This window comes from Schistocerca gregaria, chromosome 4 (genome assembly GCF_023897955.1).
Source record: "Schistocerca gregaria isolate iqSchGreg1 chromosome 4, iqSchGreg1.2, whole genome shotgun sequence".
NCBI classification, from domain to species: Eukaryota; Metazoa; Arthropoda; class Insecta; order Orthoptera; family Acrididae; genus Schistocerca; species Schistocerca gregaria.
In genome coordinates this window covers 285,813,217-285,836,580 of record NC_064923.1, presented here as the reverse complement: position 1 = coordinate 285,836,580, position 23,364 = coordinate 285,813,217, and the positions used below count along the sequence as shown (strand labels likewise).

At 38.0% G+C, this 23,364-nt stretch overlaps 1 protein-coding gene across 6 annotated transcripts in view; it reads left to right on the top strand.

The window, feature by feature from the left end:
* LOC126267943 (myosin-IIIb-like) overlaps positions 1–23,364 on the top strand; it is a 522,034-nt gene that overhangs the window by 494,762 nt on the left and 3,908 nt on the right. For 4 of the 6 annotated variants that reach the window (XM_049973257.1, XM_049973258.1, XM_049973259.1 and 1 more), the window contains 3 exons: positions 3,928–4,098; positions 8,999–9,148; positions 9,443–9,516. In XM_049973257.1, coding sequence (XP_049829214.1) covers positions 3,928–4,098; positions 8,999–9,148; positions 9,443–9,516 — 395 coding nt within the window. Of the gene's footprint in view, positions 1–3,927; positions 4,099–8,998; positions 9,149–9,442; positions 9,517–10,914; positions 10,996–23,364 lie in introns of all 6 variants that reach the window. The other 2 variants (XM_049973255.1, XM_049973254.1) reach the window with 1 other exon arrangement.

Below are 23,364 nucleotides of genomic sequence, written 5' to 3'. Positions count from 1 at the left end.
TGTTATTCTCCCTTTGTGTATATTTTCTGCCTGGCAAGCCAGTGTGATAATGACAAAAATGTATCTTTTGTAATTCCTAAGGTAATCGTCCAGAAAGTTACCTTCAAAAAATCAGAACCCTACATTTGACCAGATTTGGAGGCAAATATATTTATATAGGTTACCTCTGATTTTGATTTAAAATGCACCATTTTGAATAGCAGCTTTTGCTTTGCTGGAATATTGTGCATAATGCGAGTGTGCAGTTTAAAAAGACACTACAGCAGAAGTGCGACAAGAAGACACACTATTCTTGAGGTCATCTTTACCAAGTTAATGATGGTGACTATGAGTCAGGAGCAATTCCTTTCCAATGACAGAAATAAAGCTCACCTCATTAGCTTGCTTATTTTGAGGCTTCAAGATGAAGGCTTCTCGGTAAAGCAAGCTATGAAGACACAGACCACCTAATTGTTGCCACAGCACTTGAAGTATCACAGGAACATGCGAAGGTTGTGGTTGTTGGTGAAGATACGGACCTTCATGCTCAATGCTATAGCCACACCATCATCAAATATATATTTCTTGAAATCTGGATGTGGAAAGACCTCATCAAAAGTATATGGTTCCAGCAATTTCAAACTGACAAACAACATCAGAAGACCACTCATATTTCTCCACGCCATATGTGGATGCACTCTTAGGTCAGGCAAAGAAGGAGGTGGTCAATCTACTGGTCAAAAGTAAATGTCTTCTGGAAGGTATCAAAACTCTCATAGAGCATGACACTCAAGCTGAAGCTATTGTCAAAGCTGGCCTCTGATTTTTAACAATCCCCTATGGAGATACGGCAGGAGACACTTCAGACAAATTGTTATTCGAGCTGTTTTCCAAAGCAATTCTGAAATCCAGATTCACCCTAGCATCCCTACCACCACCTAGCATCCCTACCACCAATGTTGGAATCAGCTCGCCAGCTTTTCTTAAGGACCTACTTACAAGTTCAAATGTGGATAGGACACCAGATGGATCCGCTCCTCTGGGGATGGCGGGTTTCAGTGTTTTGTCTTGGCCCTGTTCCTGCCTCCAAAGAACCAGCTCCACAATCTCTTCTCTCGACAATTTCCTGCAAATGCAAAAAGGGCAGTGCAGGTAGTCGTGGGTGTCGGAAGGCTGGTTTAAGTGTTCATTAATTTGTGACAACTGCAAGGGGAACTCGTGCACTGACTCCCTCCAACCAGATGAAACTGACAAACCAGATGTTGACGAAGACCTGGACTGTATTTATATGAGGTGATGAAAATTACTGACTTTGAGGAGCCGAGTGACAGGGCGTCGGACAAAAAAATTACAGACTTTGAGGAGCCGAGTGGTGCAATGACTGTCAAATGTCAAAGTATGTGAAATTTGTGTTCATACATACTTTTACCCTTTTCATCTCATACATTTATGTAAAATTTTGTAATTATTAAATGTAATAACTACTACTTAATTTCAAGGAGTGTGTCTCTCTTCCTGTCTCCTTCATATCAGTTGAATGGGTATCACTATATTATATCGAGTGTTAAGAACGGAGACCACGTATCTGACAAAAGACAAATTTTACAGGGGAGCTAAAAAACATACCTTTTTAGTAAAAATTTTGATTGCTTTGATTTTTTTGTTTCAAGCAAAATCATTTATTGCCCTCAGGTCATGCATTGCGTCATTTTGTGATAACATATATTTCTTTCACTTGCAAGTTTTTTTGAGCCAGGACTTTTTCTGATATCCATCAGAACCTCGATATATGAAAAACTTTTTTAATATTATTTTTCAAATTTTACAAAATTTTAAGATTTTATTCTATTACTATATTAAATAAGTAAAAGACAATGGATTGTTATAGTTCTATATTTAAAAGAGTGTACATAAGGATTGCTGAAGAACTACATTTGAAACTGTCTTCATTGAAGATGAGAAATGGTCCAACTTTAATGAGGGGCAGTACACAAATGGATGGTCCAATAAATTCACTTTCGGTTTCATCAAATGCAGAATTTATCTCTCAATATATTTTTTATGAACGACATTATTGATAGGTGGGTTAGTTTGAATGATATTGCCAAGAAACAGAGGTTAAAAAGAAAATTTTTGATGAACATGTAAAATTGGTCCAATTTTGAAGAGCACTAGTATGGAAACTGGTGGTCCAAAAAATATGCGGATGGTCTCATTCAATGCAGACTTTCATGCCCTATCATTTATAATCACACTATGTTTTCGATATTGTGAGTCATTTACGAGATATAATCACAAAACCGAAAAAAATACTTTTTTCAGGAACATTTTTGCCCCCCGCCACCACTTTTCCACAACTCCGCCGAGGGGGAAAACCTAGGACAGTTATACTGGGACACAAACGAAGCCATTAAAACAATAAAACCTTTTGTAGAAATTATTTCCGATTTGAATGCCAATGCTACTGGACTGTTTTGTATGGGAGGGATGGAGATAGAAGTACAGTTGATGATCAGTGGCATCATATGGTGGACGATTTTATTGTGTCATTGGAGTGGTGGAGGTCAATGTCCAGGAAGGTTGTGTGCTGAACTGAAGATGACCAGGAAATGGAAAGGAGAAAAGCTGTTGAGGATGTGTAGGAATGACAAAGCGTCTTGCCATGGGTCTATATTAAGAGGGTGTCATAAATGAATGTGAACTTAACAAGTGGTTTAGGATCTTAAGGATCTGTATATATATTCTCCTCAGAGGAGACATAGTTATAGCTATGGATATAATTAGTCAGACTTGTAAGAAACGGGGTGGTGAGTTTGGAGTGAGCAGGGTCTTGGAAAAAAGTGGCAGTGAGGCCATGAGCAGCAAGGATATTTCTCGTAGGGAAGTGGTTGTCAGCAGTTACAAAACAGGATCCAAGTACCACCAAGATAAGGTTGGTGAGAGGGAGTGAAGGAAGCAGTATATGTGTTTGATATAGGAATGTAGTTCGTGGGTTATGGATTGGAATTGTTGGTCAAACAAATCCAAGATCTTTTCAAGAGAGCATCAAACCAGTTACAGAGGGAATTCCAGGGAGGCCCATTAGACTCCCTTGTAGGGACATTGTTATTATTCACTGTCTAATGCTGAATAATATTTCATTTGAAATTGTGTTGAATGGGGGCCATCACTAAATATATAAGTAATGTTGTTAACTATACCTTTAATCTGTTTTGCCAACAACAGAAGCATTTAGAGGGTGATTTCAATTGCATATTTCACTTATTTTTGTCCTCAAGATACATTTAAGTACTGTCTAGCCAAGTGTTACAAAAGGGCACAGTCGATTCAGCCAGTCTCTCGGCTACATTTGTCATCTAAACTAATAAAGCGTCCTTTCATCTGTCCTCCATAACCTGCTTGCAACCTATTTGCAGTAGCCGACAGCACTGACAGGCAAAAGAAATTACCTGGTAAAGTGTTAATCAGAGAACATTTTCTGGTAAGGAATCATATTAGGCAGTTACATTAAAAGTACCTTATACTCTCTCTAAAATTTCATTGTTAAACATCTTTATCTTTGAGACATATACATTTCTAAATTGTGTCAGTAGAAGTCATACCATTCATCTTACCTCTCTTCCTTCATTCACCTTTCCCAAGCTATTTTATATTTTGACCAATATCACTCACAGAGTGAATAATTTAATGTAATGTTCACCTTCTTGATATCTCACTAATTATAAATAGATTAGTGTTAGTATTAATTGATAAATCTGTGTGCTTTCATGTCAGATGTGTTCCATTTAGAAATGGAATTAACTTTTATTTGTTTCTTATCAGTAGAAATATAAAAATCATTCATGATTTCTCAGCTACTGATGTTATGTATTACCATGGTCATATGATATAAAATGTCATTACAATGCATATACCATATCTAAAATATATGAACTGTATTGCGTGCAGAAGGAAGGCTTGACACCTGATGATGCAGCTCTGATAATTCAGAGGTACTATCGGAGTTGGAGGAAAGGAGAGCCTCTACCTGTGCAGAAGAACAGACAAAGACAAAAGCAGCCACAGAAGGTTGCCAGACTTCCTGATCGACAAGCTGACCTTATCACATTTTCACAAAATGTAAGTATCAAAGTGCTATCTTCCCCTTGGTACCTGTGTTTCTGTTTTATTCTTTATCATAATGAATATATGGCTTGGTTCATTAGTACATCTGCAGCTAGCAAAATAGCAGTCTTTGCTCACAGTACATGATTTGTACCTGTGCCAGTATTGATCTCCAAAAATTAAGCAGTAACAGGAAAATTATGTTTTGTTGAGAATAATGATGTACTTTAATGATAATGATAATGTTGTACTTTAATGATGATGTCTGATGATGATGATGACGTACTTCACTAAGGCTGTTACTCAAATATTCCCTCAGATAAGTCATTTCCATAAATTATATATAGATGAAGATGAAATGGGAGATATGATACTGCGTGAAGAGTTTGCCAGAGCACTGAAAGACCCGAGTCGAAACAAGGCCCCCGGAGTAGACAACATTCCATTACAACTAATGACAGCCTTGGGAGAGCCAGTCCTGACAAAACTCCACCGTCTGGTGAGCAAGATGTATGAGACAGGCGAAATATAGACTTCAAGAAAAATATAATAATTCCAATCCCAAAGAAAACAGGTGTTGAAAGATGTGAAAATTACCGAACTATTAGTTTAATAAGTCACAGCTGCAAAATACTAACGCGAATTCTTTACAGATGAATGGAAAAACTGGTAGAAGCAACATCGGGGAAGATCAGTTTGGATTCCGTAGAAATGTTGGAACACGTGAGGCAACACTGACCCTACAACTTACCTTAGATGAAAGATTAGGGAAATCAAACCTACATTTCTATCATTTGTAGACATAGAAAAAGCTTTTGACAATGTTGATTGGAATACTCTCTTTCAAATTCTGAAGGTGGCAGGGGTAAAATACAATGATAGAAAGGCTATTTACAATTTGTACAGAAAGCAGATGGCAGTTATAAGAGTCGAGGGGCATGAAAGGGAAGCAGTGGCTGGGAAGGGAGTGAGACAGGGTTGTAGCCTCTCCCCAATGTTATTCAATCTGTATATTGAGCAAGCAATAAAGAAAACAAAAGAAAACTTTGGAGTAGGTATTAAAATCCATGTAGAAGAAATAAAAACATTGAGGTTCTCTGATGACATTGTAATTCTGTCATAGACAGCATGGGACTTGGAGGAGCAGTTGAATGGAATTGACAGTGTCTTGAAAGAAGGGTATAAGATGAACATCAACAAAAGCAAAACGAGGATAATGGAATGTAGTCGAATTAAGTCGGGTGATGCCGAAGGAATTAGATTAGGAAATGAGACACTTGAAGTAGTAAAGGAGTTTTGCTATTTGGGGAGCAAAATAACTGATGATGGTCGAAGTAGAGCGGATATAAAATGTAAACTGGCAATGGCAAGGAAAGCGTTTCTGAAGAAGAAAAATTTAACATCGAGTGTAGTTTAAATGTCAGGAAGGCGTTTCTGAAAGTATTTGTATGGAGTGTAGCCATGTATGGAAGTGAAATGTGGACAATAAATAGTTCAGACAAGAAGAGAATAGAAGCTTTCGAAATGTGGTGCTACAGGAGAATGCTGAAGATTAGATGGGTAGATCACATAATTAATGAGGAGGTATTGAATAGAATTAGGGAGAAGAGAGCTTGTGGCGCAACTTGACTAGGACATGTTCCGAGACATTGAGGGATCACCAGTTTAGTATTGGAGGGCAGGAGGGAGACCAAGAGATGAATACACTAAGCAGATTCATAAGGGTGTAGGCTGCAGTAGGTACTTGGAGATGAAGAAGCTTGCACAGGATAGAGTAGCATGGAGAGCTGCACCAAGCCAGTCTCAGGACTGAAGACGATGACGACAACAACAACAACAACAACAACACATATATGCAATTTAAATAAATTTCATACATTGGATAACAGGATAAAATACAACTGTCACATTGATAAGCTGATCAAGAACTGGAATTCAGAATGTTAAATGCAGAAGTATACCATTCACTTGCCCTGGAAGTCACATATCATAGAGCTGGAACAGAGAAGAATAATTATGTAGCTATAAACCCCTTGACCATTTATATAGCAATATACAAGGTAAAAAAAATATTTTTAAAACAGAAAGCCTGCAGGCACATGCTGCTTTGGGAAACCAAAATATTGAAAAGGAAATTACTTTCATTTCTTGCAACCCAGTCTTTTGTAAATTGTTTGTTTTTCTAGATAGTGTTCAAAAATCTTTCTTTAACAGTTATGAAAGTATTCACTGCAGTGCTATGGAAACAACTATTAAGTACAACTGTGTAAGCAGCATCTTCTTTCAGTTTAGATGGTGTATGTTAATTTGCATTTAGTGTCATGTGATGATCCATTAAGAGTCAGGTATGAACAAATTACTCTTTTTCCTGAAATACTATCTGTATTGTCCAAATCTTTGTGATGCTACTTATACCATTTGTGGAGAAAAAACTAATCAGTTCAATTTTTGACAGTATCACCAAATTTCTTTCCTATTTTTTTCCTAACAAGTAAGTGAGCAATCTAACAGTTTTGGACTGATCTCAGTGTCTCTGTACTGAATTCTTTATGATTGAAGCCATAAATGACCCCACAGAAGAAATTACATGTAAGTTAATGAAAGAAAAACATCTTGTTGACTTTTCCTGTGACCTTGTAATTCCTTTCATTACTGGATTATTGCCTCAGTTTAATGTCTCGCATCACTGCAGACATGAGTGGTGTAGATATTAGTTTTAGTAGTGTTGAGAAACAGCTGAAATCACTAAAATTGAACAAAGCTTCAATGCCATCTGAAATCCCTATCAGATTCTATCAGTTAGCTCCTCTTTTAACCATAATCGACTGCAGATCACTGTGCCCAGTTGCTGGAAGAAAGCTCAGGTCATACACACCCTTCTACAAGCAGGGTAGCAGAAGTGATCCCGAAACCTGCTATCCAACATCCTTTGTGTCCATTTGTTGTTGAACCTTTAACATATGCTGAGCTCAAACATAATGAGGTATCTGAAACGGAATGATCCCCTCCAGCCTCAACTGCATAAACAAGGATTAAGTGAAACCCAACTTCTGCTTTTTTCACATGACTTCCTGAAAGCCGTGGATCATGGCAGTCAGGTAGATGCAGTATTTCTTGACTTTTGAAAAGCGTTTGAGTCAGTATCACACATGCACTTATTATCAAAAGGGCAGTTATATGGGGTAGCAAGCAAAGTTTGTTACTAGATCGAAGATGCCTGGGTTGGGAGTACGCATCATGCTGTCGTGGATGGAGAGTCGTCTACAGAGCAGAAATAACTTTAGGTTGCCCCATGGAGTTGATAAGAGCCTTGCTATTCATGTCGTATATTAATGCTTTTCATGTTGTATATTAATGACCTTGCTGACAACATTAGTAGAAACCCTAAAATTTTCACAGATATTGCAGTTGTTTGTACTGAAGTACTGCCTGAAAAAGTTGCACAGATATTCAACCACATATTGATAAGATTTCAAAGTGGTTTATAGGTTGAGAACTTGCTTTAAATGTACAGAAATGTAAAATTTTGGTATTTGCACATGCACATGCACGTACGCGCACTCACGCACGCAGGCACACACACACACACACACACACACACACACACACACACACACACACACACACACATTATATACTATCAGTGAGTCACAACTGGAATTGGTTAGGTGTAAGAGTTAGTAGGGATATGAAATGGAATGGTCACATAAGCTGAGATGTATGTATGTACCTCAGGCTTTCAGAACACTCATGTGGCCCATCTTAGAATACTGCTGAAGTGTGTGAAACATGTACCAAAGTACTGCAGAGGACACTGGATGTATATAAACAGGGGCAGCCTGAATGGTCACCAGGTTTGTTTGACCCATGGAAGTTTGTCATAAAGATGCAGAAAGAACTGAACTGTCCAACACTTGTAGACAAACACAAGCAGGGAGAGGGAGGCAGCCCATTCCCATGGCACTTGTTGAAGTAGTTGTTTTAGCTATAGCTGACCGTGTAGCACGTCTTAAATTCTACAGCCAGCGCTTGAGTGGTGTCATCAGAATTCTCTCTCTGGTCGACAGTTCGAAAGATTTTGCTGCGCATTTTACGCTGGTATGACTACAAGATTCAAAATGTGCAGCAAATGAAGCCCCAAGATAGGCCACAACACTGTGACTTTGCCCTTCGTTTTATGGTACGCATGAAAATGGATGACGTGGTTGGTGACAATTCTTTGAATGGATGAGCCACATTTTACTCTCATAGTGCCATAAACACACAGAAATGTTGCATATGGGATTCTATCTCACTGCATTTTGTTGAGGAACATCCACTGCATTCAGCTTATATGACTGTTTGGTGTGGTTTCTCAAGCTCCTTCATTCTCGGTCTATTTTCCTTAGAGGAGGTGACACATTGTGAGCCTGTTAAGCATATATTGACATCTGCAAGTTGTAATACCTCCTTATGCAAGATGTAATTCCAGCTTTCCAAGAATGTAGTTGTGTCCACACCTCTATTTTCATGCAAAATGGCACAATATTCCGTGTTACTTGTCAGACCACATCACCTCTCTGCAATTTCAAGATGTGTGGCCTTAGAGTTCCCCTGGTTATGGAGGTATCTCAAACATCATACCTGTCAGGGATGCTTACAATGACATATCGCTCTGATTTATAGCGGGTACGCAGCGAGCAACTGTTGACCGAGCCAGGTTATGGATGCAGCATATTGCTGAGTTAAGAGAGAATATTGAACATGTATTACAACTTGTGTTGAGGACAGTCATTATCATGTGCTTCATCATCCCTCCCCTTTTCCTGCACCCACACAACTTTCTGGCTGCTAATAAAACCACATTTTTACATGGTGGCAGGAAGTGTAACTACATGCACTCTCATCAGATGCTCCTACAATTCTTTGTTTTCAGGTACATATGATGAATCAGGAAGCCCATAAGTACCTTCGCCGAAATAAACCTGGTGTAAGGCTGTCTGAGGTTCAAGATCCTCCCAAGGATTATGTCAGGCCAAAGGGATTTCATCTCATTCCAGGAATTGTCAGCAAAGGAAACAACCAGGTGATAAAACATGTTTTCATTGGCATAATTAAAAAGTATTGGAAGGAGAACTTGTGCAGACATTTTAAGTGTTATAGAAAAGAATGTACATTTGAAGCTACAGATTCGAATTTGATGAAATAATTTGTAATGTGTAGTATGTAATATTTTTTGATTAATGTTGACATGATAATCGTATTATCTACACCAGGAAAATATTGTTTCATGGCTTTAAATGTTCCTGCAGTCTTTTATAATATAGCTTATATCACAAGTAATATTTGTGCTAAATATAGCAATTTTAAATGATTGCAGCGTCCAGATGCTAAACAAGCAATGCCTAATGAGACAAGTTCATATTATGAAGCACTTCAAGAAGAAATGAGCAGGTGAGTAATACATTCTTAAAATCTAATGCAAGTTTAAATCCTTAAACTGTGAATTTTTGATGCTGTATGTACTAGTTATAATGTCTATAGGTTGTTGAGACATACAATGCATGTCATGAGACATACAATGCATGTCATGTGTCATATGGTTTTATTTAATAAAAACTCAAAACAAAATGCCTGTTGTAATTATTACTGTTGCTGTTTCTAAATTACTATCAAAATGTTGCACTTGAAATGTTGGATTTCACAAAGAAATTTCAAGCAACAGTAAGCTATGAATTTAATACTGATCAAAATATTCCCCACTATTGCTGTTTCTTTCTCCCACTGGGTTACTATTTCTTACGCACTACTCTCATAGATTTTCAGTATTTGGCTGAAAGAACAACACTTCAACAATATTTCTCATAGCATGTTAATTGCAGAATTTTTCATGCAAAAGATTATCCTAATTTGTGGTGGAAAAAACTCTCTTGACCACCTGTTGAGTACTGTTTTACATGTTGCTTTCACAATATTGGACTTTGCATTGTTGTGAAGCTTTTAGCGAGAATGTTGAGCCTCCACTTACCCTTTTGCTTGACAGTTCTAGATTTTCAAAAATTGAATGAAAGTGTGGAACTATATAACTCACGATGTTGTCATTTTCCATCCAGTTCAACGAGAATAGAAACATAATAATGCTCACATGTTTTAATTCATTATAGGGGTAGATAAAAGAATGAGTCTCTTCCCTAGAGATACTTCTGTTGATCTAGATGTTTCTTGTGTGTGAAGTAAAAGCAGATGCATTTCACTTATATTAAATTAATTGCGAGCTATTGGTAGACATATGAATGTATAATTTATCATTATATTAATGAAAATGATCAATTTTTGAAAATATAATGTAATTGGGTAGGTAAAAAAATCTACTCGCCAAGTGGACAGGTCCCCAATAATCAATCTTTCCTTCTCATCATGTCAGGTAAGGCTCATATGACCCAGAGTTCTGAGTGACATTACAGAACTCTGCCTCTTTTCCTTACCCTCACCAGTGCTTTTCCTTCAACCCTATTCCTACCCCTTCAACTGTTCTGCCTGGAGGAGGAGCCACTGGCTCCAAAAGCTTGCACATTTTAATTGGTGAGTAGACTTTTTTATCTATCCATTTACATGATATTACCATTGTATTGGAACTGTTAAGCAGTGTGGTGGGATATGCAACCTAAAATCTGACTTTATATGCAATGATCTGATATGGCTATGTGTAAGGATAATCTACAAACTTTCACTTATTAAAATGTGTTAGTACATTGTCAGTTGTGTAGGAATACATTGTACTTTTCTTTGCATTTCTTTCTGTGTCTGGCTATTGCCTTCTATGTATATATGTGTGTGTGGTGTGCCGGTCAGTCCTTCTCCAGAGTTTGGAGATGATGAGGCAACCTGGGACCTTCCCATTATTGAAGTGGAGAACAAATTACACCCAATAAGGTTTGTTTCTGAATGGTTGTTTGTATGCTAAATAGAAATTCCCTTTAGTTTGCCGAGTAAAATGTGTCACTGCCACCCTGTATTCAGTACACTTTATCCATAGCTTGTGACAGGATTGTCCATTTAGAAAATTTTTGTACAGTATTTGCAACAATATATTGGTTAAACAACACAGTTGAAAAGTTTTTGTCACCATGTTACAAGCCGCTAATATTAAAACATTGAGTGCCTTCTAAAAGAGTATACAGCTTCTCACTTTATTGAATAGCTGGTGGCTTTTTTTAATGGATTACTATTTGGTTTGTCACCAATCCATAACAGTATGCAGAATTTTACAGAAGCACAGAAAAGTCTGAATCATTTATACATCTGATTAAAGATAATGATATGATGCTTGGTGAGAGATGTAGTAGTTTTTTTCCTGGGAGTTATCTCAAAGAAACTTTAAAATAACCTTTAAAAATCATCTGCCAATGGTGGTCTCACTCCATACCTACCGAACATTTACTTTTTTTTTTTTTTTTTTTTTGTCAAAGCTCCTTTGAATATTGATTGTAATATAACACTCTGATGTTCATTAAGGATGAAACCATGCCACTGTAAAAAAGTTTCCTGCAGTCACTGAAAAGGCTTCCTGTGGAAACTGCTGTGAAAAGTACTCTTTAAGCTATGATGATCCCAATTAGTCTCGAGGACCCATCAGAATGATCACTGGTTTCAGTGCTTCTCCTGTATTTCCAGCTCACAATATCTTTTACACTGAGACTTCGGACTTAAGTGCCAACATATATTATCATGAGATGTAGCTATTAATGAGGTTCTGTGCCAATTTTAAGCTGATATCATTCTCTGAATTATCATCTTCCTGGATTTAATGCGAATTGATTTGTGGCGCAAGCTACACTCCATTTCATTCCAAAGACATATAAGGAGTACATGTGTGAAAGTTCACTTGTATCATCGAGTAGCTAAGCTATTTTTGCTGTGCAGCATTATACATGTTAATTTTTCATAGTAGCATATTTTTTCAGAGAGAAGGAAGGAATAGGAAAAATTAAAGATGTTATAATTAGGATGTAAATAATTAATAAAACTGATTGAAAAAAATAAAAAATAAAAGAAATATCTTGGATAGCAAAGGAAGTTAATAATTTAATGCACGAGAGGAGAAGGCTGTCTAATCTGCAGAGTACTTTCACATTGTGCAGCTTACTTTCATTGTGCAGCTTACTGTCAATGTCAGTCCTATAGCTTTGGCTAAAAGTTGAGACATGTCATTTCTTGTGGCAGAAGAATTAAACTTACCAGTAATAATAAGTAGCATAGGAATGCAACATGCACACGAAATATTAAGTTACTATACATATAATTGTACTTTCTGTATGAAAATAGTTTGAACAAAAATCAGTCAGTTCACTACAAGAGGACAGTTTATGAGGCTGCTATGTGAGAAACATAACACAAACTGCCAAACATGACACTTATCATTAAGATTGGAAACTACAAGAGTACAGAACAAAATAACAATTTTAACCATTGCTGTATCTGGAATGACAGATGGCCTTGTTAAACAACTACACATTAGCAACAATTCACAAATCTCACACTCCTTTAACAAGTAGCTCCTTTTTCCTTTGTCAGGATTTAAAGACAAAGTGTAGTAAAGGGGAAATTGTAAAGTGTCTCTAAACATCAACTGATATTTGGTCTTAAAAACGTCGGCCAAGTAAGTATTGGTGTAGAGAACCTGTTTCTACCTTTATTAAAGTATTTAATCTTCACTGAATGCTTCATTTGAGTTTTGATACATTAAACACAGTATTTCTTTTTGTGCTTTCTCAAGTATAGTGAAAATTAGTTGCGGATTTTGGGGTGAATTGATTTGTGGTGTAAGCTACACTCCATTTAATTCCAAAGACATACAAAGGTACATGTAGGGCATACCAACCCTATTTTCTTCAAACGTTGAGAGCTATGATTAGCAGCATTATCATGATAATACAGAAAAGTTCCAAACATCAGACTGTCATCACAGAATGCTGTTCGAGCTTACACCAGATAGAACAGCTTCAGAGAATCATAGTAGTTGTTTCATATTCACCACAGCACAAGAGTGTAAATGATGTTCACCAGGCATATCTGAATACCAGATTGTAGACTCATGATTCAACACTCCATAGAAGTTTCTTGTACTAGCTCCTCTGTTCAAATGTATGGAAAACTCAGTCAAGGAGAAAGGACAGGGTGATAGGATGCCTATTAAGGCATTGGGAACAACTTCCATGATACTAGAGGGAGCAGTAGAAAGTAAAAACTGTAGATGAAGACAATACTGGAATACAGTCAACAAATAATTGAAGATTAGCAGGGTGCAAATACTACTCTGAGATGAAGGTGGTGGTACAGGAGAGTAATTTGTGGCAGGTGCATCAAACCAGTCAGAAGACTGATGATTCAGTAAAATATGAAAGCAGATATGTTGGTTGTCTGTATAAGTGGCAGTCCAATGATATTCTCACAACATAATTGAGGAAATAAGGTTATAAATGATGGGAAGTGACTGATGAATAAATGACTGACACAGTAAAGACTGAAAGGGAGAAAAGCTTTTCATGATCACCAGCTTCGTAACAAACAAAAATTATTTTAAAAAAAAAGGTCACTGTCTTCAGGTGATGTCACACTGAGTTGAAACCCAGCAGAATTATGTGTGAAGGGCATAATTTTAAGTTTTGATTGACTTATGGTGTTTCTGAGCTATATTTTGGTCTACAGATTTTGCCAAAGAATGGAGAAAATAATACTACAAAGGCAGTGACTCCTGCGTCCCTCATATGGTGCAGGTGCCATATCTGGACTTCGTGCATCATGGCAAGCATGTACAGCAGTAGTTGTAATACAAAGCTAACAAATAATAAACATTATTTGTAATCAAAAATTTAAACTGGTATCTTCTTATGTTGTGCAGTGTTCAGTACTGATGTTTTACTAATGATATTACTACAGTATTAAAAAACAGCATTCAGTGTAGATATTACAGTGCTTCTGTACACAAGGATGTTTGATATCTGAGGTTGCTAGAATCTGGACACTACAAGCCCAAAATTATTGGGTGTCCCACATAAAACCAGTAAGTCTCTCAGCTGAGATTCAAGTAACAATTAATTAAAAAAGAATAGATAATAGTAACATTAAAAAGTATGTGTGTTCATAAGAAATGCTGGACATGGTGGCCATGGGCATCCAGTTGACTTCACAAGAAATTCACCAAGATCTGATTAACCAGTATGTGACACAGCTCGGCTTTATATGGGACACCCTGTCCAATTATTACCAACACAGAACTAGGAAATTAAAATGCAAGATAAATTGCATATGTGGCATGTATTTTCTGTTTTTATACCAGTGAGCCACTATTTTCAATCTAGCAATAGCTCCTCATGCAGCACTGTGTGTCTGTTCACCCCACTGTCACCAGTAATGAAACACTACATAGTATGAGTCAACAGTATTTGTGGTGAGGCATCACATGATCCAGGCCAAGTTACTGTTCTTAAACAGTGGCAAAATTGCTCACTATAGAAAGCTCAGGATTAATTTAACAGTATTGAGGTAAAGAATGAACTGCACTGTGATACTTTCTTTCTCTGCATGTTACAAAATTTCAGTTGACAACCGTAACTCTGTTGCCACATGCACTGATGAAACTAAACAGTGGCTACACTACATCTCTCGAATGCATTGTCAATATGTGCACCAAACAAATTCACAATTTATTCTGCAAAGTTAAATGAGGTGTTGGTGCTACTTGATAGTATGTTTTTTGAATTGGTCCATAATTTTTTTGCAAATGTTAGTGTCCTTAAAGCTATCAGGAGAATGTACCTAGCAGAGAAATCAGTTCATAATGTCCTCAGCTGTCTTCTTCACCTTCACCTTCACCTTTACCTACACCTACAAAGACAGAAGAATAAAGTTTCTTTCCTATAGTAAACATAATAATTCAGGAAAGTGAGTTTGCAGAGACAGCAGTGAAATAAAGACCCTTGAAAGACACTGGTGCATGGAACCTTTCTGTTAATATGTGCAATCATGAACAAGTCAGAAGAAGAGTGACTGGAGCTGTGGAAACTTGGTGAAATAAGTAACCTGACTGTGGCAGTTCTGTTGTCAATCACTGGCACACAAAATAATTTTAATGTGTTTCTGAGTAACACATTGGTCTTGAGCCATGTGTTGTCTTCTTCACTGAGATGATCCATCAATATTTTAATTGAATGTGTCTATCATGGCTAGAGGGGAGAAACTGATTAAATGTATGATGTGCAAGTATTTTATCCGAAGATAAGATACTGACATGTTTTTGCCGTTTTGTGTAATGTATGACATCCAGTTTAAGTTTAGTGCACTTGCAGCAAGGCTGACATGTCCATCTGCATTGTGCAACTGACCAGCAGCTAAAGCATCCTGATTTATTATTCTGGAGTTTGTTCCATTATCCTTATTGTATTTCAATAGCCTCTTTTAAGTAATGCCTATATTTTCAAATTTTGAATTTGCGTGCTGAGATGGAGTGTGCAAGTATTTGCATATGAAAGGGGAAAGAGATAAGGGAAGTTTTTATACTGCGAATGTATGGTTTTTAGACCTTGAAGCACAATTAACAAAGTATTTCAGTAAGTGTTCTGATAATCTAGTTGAGGTTTTGTCATCTTGAAATTTTAACACATTTCATTTTGTCTTTCTTGTTGAAATGCATCAAAGTTAAGAATACTCTCAGCATTCATAGTAATTGTTTCTCTAGTTAATATAAATTAAGAATGAATAATACCAGCAGCAGACAACCAGCCAGTCACAGTTTATTTCTTTGTCAGAGTGAGTTCTGAAATGTATTTTGGAGTTACATTAGTAGCACCATAGTTGTATGGTGAAGCAGAGTTAAGCATTGTAAAACTTTAGTTTATAGCCATGCCATTGTTTATTATAGCAATGGTATACAAGATTTCCAAGATAGATAACACATTGATGAGCCAAAATACTATGACCACCTGCATAATAGCTTGTTTGTCCATCTTTGAAATGAAATACACCATTGATTCTCTGTATCAAGGATCCAACAGTTTGTGAAGGTATGTGGCATTAGACATCCATGCATAGGCCATGGAATTTGCATAAATAAAGAACCACTGATTTGTGTATGCAGTGATAGCACCTGATAGTGACCTAGAAGGGTTCCATAGGATTTACATGAGGCAAATTTGTTCAGTGAGACATCAACACGAGTTCACTGGAATCCTCCTTAAACCATTGTAGCATGGTTCAGGCTCTGAGACATAGACAATTACACTGATGAAAGATGATATTGCCATCAGTGAAGACATCAAGCATGAAGGGATGCAGGTGGTCTGCAGCTGTTAGTTAGTGTGCCTTCAATTATTACCACAGATCCCACGCAAGCACAGGAGAATGTCTCCCATAGCATAATATTGCCCCCATCAGCCTGCATTGGTGACACACTGCACATTCTGAGCTGCCGTTCACCTAGATGATGGCATTTGTGGAGACAACAATTTTACCTAGTGTAGCAAAATTGTGATTCACCTGAAGAGCCGACACATTTCTATTGATCGACAGTTGAATCCTGATGGTCCTGTGCCTGCTGCAGTTGTAATTGATGTCAGGTAAACACGTGTGAACATGTAGGGATGGTCTGCTGTGGAACTCATGTTCAACAATGTGTGATGAAAGGTATGCTCCAAAACACTTGTGTGTGCCCCAGCATTGCACTTTTTTTGACAGTGATGCCACAGATCACCATCTATCCTACATTACAGAACAGACAAGCCTCCGGACCCCATGTTCTGTGAACAGTTGTGGACATCCAACCATTTAGTGTCTAATGGTAGTTTCACTGTCCTTCTACCTCTTTCTGCAGGTGCTTACGAGAGAAGCACATGAATATTTGACCAGCTTCACTGTTTTCAAGTGTTCACAGGCTCTGCATAATAATAATGTGCCCTTTGTCAAACTTGCCTATCTCCATGGATTTTCCCATTTGCAGCCAATACCTTTATTAAGATGATCCCACATCCATCTCTGCTCCACTTACATAGTTTAGTTACTGTGTCATGTGCCTGCAACGCCACCAAGTGGCACCCATTGTCGAGGTGGGCAGTGGGCGTAATGTTTTGGCTCACCAGTGCTGTACTGTCAAGTGATGATATTTGATTTTTCTAACTGTTTTTTTCCAAATTATTGCAAAATTAAGAAATTAAGAAATTTACTATTAAAAACAATTCATAAGTCAATGGCTGTCAAACTGCTCTATTATAAGCAATTTGTGATATCTAATGTTTGCCAGTACATTTGCATGCACATGTACACGTACATTTGGTTCGTTGAGTCATATAGTTGGATTAGGGTTTTGTGACCAATAATTTTATTTTTCATTCAGATAATACGAGTTCTGAGAAAGGAGTCCTTGCTGTACTTATTTTATTTTGATCAAATTTAAAATTGACAAAAAATTAGGCTCAGCTGACTTACATTAACAAAATCTGTAGAATGGCATAGCATACTACTACTACTACTGAAATAATCTGTACACAGATGCTGGAATAAACTGCATTTTTCCTAGATCAGTGGCACCATCTGCCAGTATATGAGAACTGTGCATTCTTTGAATCCAACATTTCATGTGAAACAGCCTAATGAAGTTCTGAAGTATGTATCAGTACAGAATGACTGAAGGAGATAAGAGAGGCATCAATGAATCAAATTCTAGTTGTCTTTCAAAAACGTGTTGAAGTCACACTGACATATATGCTCTTTTCAGAAAAAGAATTATTTGTAAAAAGTAGCACGTCATAATTAAATAGTATGCGCAACCTTGGAGAGAAGTTTGTTTTCATACTATTGGTTTATATTAAAAAGTGGTAAATATAATAACAAAATTCTTACTGAAAGTGAATCACTAACAATAAAAGCAGCTCAATAAAAACTGCTAAAGAAAGATATGTGGAAAATGTAGACATATCAGGAAGTAAGAGACTGAGGGTATGTAAGTAACTCTAGAAACATGAGTTTGTAGAATATGGGAACTAGAGGTGTATGAATTGTATGGAATATTTGCTTTACAAGAGAAGGGAAAAGCATCACTATTCAAAACACACAGAATGGAAATCGGCTAGTCATTCAGATGATGAATGTGGCTGCCATTTGTGATGATTTGTTGGTATTATTGGGGCAGTAGTTCAATGGATGACATAGTCACACTGTTGAGGTACTGCAAACAGTGGTCTAATACATGGTAGCTGCCTGAATTCCAGCCACACTGTCTTCAATCATTGGAGTACATGCAGCAAACACATAAGACAGCTGCTCACAAAGTCTGATGAACAAAGCTTGGTAAGTCATTGAGATATTGTGTGATAAAATAAAAATCAACAACTTGGCCAGACACCCATAAACATACCATCTATAAATGTGGGTGTTGTTGTAACATAGGGTTCATTTTCCACACATAGTGGAGCCATACACCAAGATGACAAAAAGTCATGGGATACCTCCTAATATAGTGTCAAATCGCCTTTTGGGGCATAGTTTCAGCAACTCTACAAGTCAAGGATTTTGTGCACGAACTGGCTTCTTGACTATGTCCCATAATGTTCAGTGGGATTTGTGTAACATTGTCTGTGCGGCCAAATCATTCTCATTGTTTGGGAACATGAAGGTTGCAAATGGTCTAAAAGTACCCAAACATAATCATTTACAGTCAATGATCAGTTCAGTTGGACCACAGAACCCAATACATTCCATGTAAACACAGCGCACACCATTATAGTGTCTCCTATTGACAACTCAGGCCCATGTCTTCGTGGAGTTTTCACCACACTCAAATCCTACCATCAGCTCTTACCAAATGAAGTTGGGACTCAGCTGATCAGGCCATGCTTTTCCAGTCATCTATTGTGCAGCCATAATCACATTGGAAACCTTTTCACATGAATCACCTGCGTACAAATGACAGCTCTGCTAATGCACCATCCTTTTATACTTTGAGTATGTGATACTACCATCATCTTTATATGTATATTTTGCTTTATATGTAAATATAACTATCCTATGACTTTCATTACCTCAGTGTAATGCTGTCTTAAAGTTGAGTACTGTTGTGGCTGGCAGGAGAGCCAACCATGTAGTAAAGGAGGCCGAAATGCACGCGTCTCAGCTCACGCAGGCTGGCATGAGGTCTGGAACATGGGAATTAGAATTGAGAAAAACGGACGTAGCTGGTGGAATACTTAACTTTAATCCATTAACGGAGAACGTCGCTCTTTATGGTACATGATTCACAATATCAATAGTACGGATACTGGCACCTTGCTAGGTCATAGCAAATAACGTAGCTGAAGGCTATGCTAACTATCGTCTTGGCAAATGAGAGCATAGAAGTCAGTGAACCATCGCTAGCAAAGTCGGCTGTACAACTGGGGCGAGTGCTAGGAAGTCTCTCTAGACCTGCCGTGTGGCGGCGCTCGGTCTGCAATCACTGATAGTGGCGACACGCGGGTCCGACGTATATTACCGGACCGCAGCCGATTTAAAGGCTACCACCTAGCAAGTGTGGTGTCTGGTGGTGACACCACAAGTCTAGTCACAAAATGAAAGCATGTTTCCAGAATAGGACATCACATGGGTTAAAGAACAAGCTGAAGCTTAACTATAAAGCACATGTCATACAATAGCTCCCAAAGACGTGAATAAAATGTTCTGAAACTGAAGATATAAAAAGTAACAAGACCAGATAACCTGTTCCATAATAACAAAACGTGCTATGTAACAACACGGTGTGCTATTTATGGTGTTGCTCAAGAGTTCTGTTGGCAGTTGATCCCATTTCTGTGAAAGACCAGTTGAGAGGCCTGGAAGTGTGTTTTGTGGTTGCTAAGAGGTGGCAGGTTATCATCTTACAGCATTTCGAATTTGCTTAGGTTCAGGCACTTCATTGGTAGTTCATGTGTTGAATTTTCCCTTCTATGAAAAGTTCATTTTCTGTAGCAGTTCAGTGTGAATGGGAATTATAATATGCAAAGATAGTCTGGACCATCCGCTCAAAAAGAGTAGAGCAGTTAGGCCTGTGCTGTGTGCACCCAGTGCCACTCGGATGCACTTGACAATTGAATCACATCAAGATGATTTACTTTGAGTAACAAGAAGAGAGGTGTGATGAAGAAGAAAATCTTGCTGAATATTTGTATAGTCACTGACTGGATAGAGGTTATTGACCCCCATGATTATCAAGCACAACTTGATATACATGAGGATGCCTGCTACTCCTCGCACTGTTAAGATTGGAGGGGAAGTGGTATGATACTTGCTGGGTTTGATACTTGCTGGGTTTGATACTTGCTGGGTATGGTACTTGCTGGGTATGATACTTGCTGGGTATGATACTTGCTGGGTATGATACTTGCTGGTGCCTGTGGGTACACATGACGAGGGACTCGACTAAGAGGTCTGTTGGTGAAGACAATGTGGTAATTAGTGAAGCTTGTCCTTGAGTCAATGAGAAAGTGTGCTGTGGAAGTGCCAAATTGGAAACTCTGCAGTGTGAGGAAGAAAGCTGTTGCCAAGTCACTGATACATGACTTTCCATGATTTCTTGATGAGCAATCAGTTCGAGAATGATTGGGAGACTCAAGAGTTTGAACACACAACCATCAAATTATGCAACTGAACCAGTCAAAGCAGATTACCACTGTTTGCTGTCATGGTAGATACTGTCATGTATAGTGAACTTCCAAGGGGCTGTAAGGAAATCTACAATGTTGGGCAGCTGCTGAGCTTCCCTGAGACTCAAACTAGCTTGACCAGTTGCCACAGTGCTACATTGCCCTGAGAAGTGATATGTGATATGTGGTTTATTCATCTCATTACATACAAATTTCAAATCATTTGATTTGATGTACAGGAGACATGTGTGCTGGCCATTAGACCAGTCTCTGCTTTACACTCAAAATGACTACATTGAGCATACTGACAAATAGATTGCAAATCCTTCTCAGAATGGTGCCACACCAAGAACTTAAAAGGGACAATCATGCAGTAAAGGAAGCGAAAGAGAGGAGGTGGGTGTCTAATGAGATTCGTGACTGAATTGAGAATTTCTTGCTAGGGAGGAGGCAGCATAGAGTCATCAACAGAACTAGAAGTAACTTCAGGTGCGCTCAAAGGTAGTATGTTGGATCATTGTTGTTCATTTTGTGCATTAGGAAATAGTAGCCTCAGACTTCTCTTAATTGATGCCATTATCTTAAATGACAACTAGTTTTAAAAAAATTGCTCAAATATGCATTCAAATCTTGGCAAGACTTTAAAGTGATCCAAAGATTCGACCTGTTTTAAATGTTCACAAATTAAAAATAGTGTAGTTCACAAAATGCAAGAAACATAGTATTCTGTATGTTCAATACCATTGAGCCACTATTGGAACCCCCCCCCCCCCCCCCCACACACACACACCTGGATGTAATAATATGTCAAGAAACTAAATGAAGAATAAGTTACAAAGCTTCAGTCATTGTTAAAGCAGGTGGCACACTTTGCACTAGTTATCTGCCAATAAATCAATCAGCCTACAAAGGAGATTGCTTTCAAAACACCGGTATGATACATTCTAGAATAATGCTGAAGTGTTTGGGATTCACACCACGTGGGACTAATATGGGATATTGAATCTGCTACGAATGGTCAAAGGTTTGTCTGACCCAAGGGAGAACATTACAGACTGAAAATGTGTAAGGACATACATTTGAAGATAGACGTAGAGTATCCCACAAAAGTGTATTTTCAAAGTTCAAGAACCAGTATCAAGTGAGGATCATATTACAGCCCCCTGGATGTCATTTCCACAGGTACCGCAAAGACAAGAGTAGATTTATTACAATGAGCACAGAGGTATTCAAACTGTCATTATTCCCCCATTCCACACGCAAACGGGACAGGAAGAAACCTTGATAGGTGGCATAATGTTAAGTCATTTGGTTTGAAAAGTATGGATATATAGGCAGATAGTGGTAATCAGTCCAATACTGGCCATGTCAACCATAAATGTGGTTATACTGTGGCATCCTGACTGATCTGTGTGTTGCCCTCTCCATAACCAGCCTATTGTCGCCCATCAGTGGTGATGATGGTTGGACTTTTCCCCAAGTGGAGGAGCAGTTTATGCTCACAAGACATTAAGGCAACACTACTGAGGCAAAATTCGTGTGACATGCCAACAGCCAATCATCTTTGGTCAGCATCAGATGTTGGCCATGTGCCAGACAGCAGACATCTCAGGTGCAGGAGAGAGAAAATATGGATCTGATGAATCAATGCAACACTGACACAAGGCATTGCTACCTGAGGTTGGGCTGCATAGTGTTACCACTGGATGGTTAGTTGATGACACTCTTAGTTGAGATGTAGACAGCTGTGATCAGCATGGCATAATGAAGATGGCAACACCAGCAGTTCTAGCCAAGGTTTTTGGGAGTTTGCTCTGGCTATGAAGCAAACGTTGGAACTGTCCCCAGAGCCCTCTGGGATAATTCTTAGGTACAAAAATTAACAAGACTTCCTATTTCCAAACAGTATGAATAAATAGCTATAATAAAATTACCATTAACACAATAGCTGACTCGGATTTTGTTGAACATTCTACCACTCTCCTTCTGAAGAGAGATGAAAAAAGGGTAAATAATAATTAACTGCATCCCTTGAGAACCATACATGAAATTTTGATATATGATCTCAATAAAGATCTGAACAGCCAAATGCTCATCCACACCTCACCATGCCAGGAACCCATCACCATCAGATTGGTCTCTTTCCAAAATGTCTCTTTGCATCAGTCAGCCTCTCAACAGATGCAGAGTGAGCTACTGCAGGAAACTGGACATACATTTGAAGGGAGGAGAAGAGGATGTCACAGTCCTTGTCTGGCTATTTGGCTTTAGCTGTTTATATTTTCCTTACATGGGTTCAGGCAAATGTAAGGATAGTTCCTTGGGACAGATACAGCAGATTTCCTTCTCCAAACCAAGCTTGTAACAAACCTCAGATGTCTCTGTTGGCAACTGAATGTGTAACCCTATTTTTCATTTCTTCTGCACATATGTGCATTGAGAATTATTCTGCAAACTGAAACCAGTATAGTATGTGAAGAGCTCCTTCATCCATTCATTTGTGGTTTTTTATTGATCATATTGGTTCCACAGTAAATGAGCCATGACTACACAGTTATAAGTGGAACATAGTGTTAAGAGATTTGATGTACAAAAACATCCTTGAACTTCCAATGCAAAGTTTTATTGGAAACTA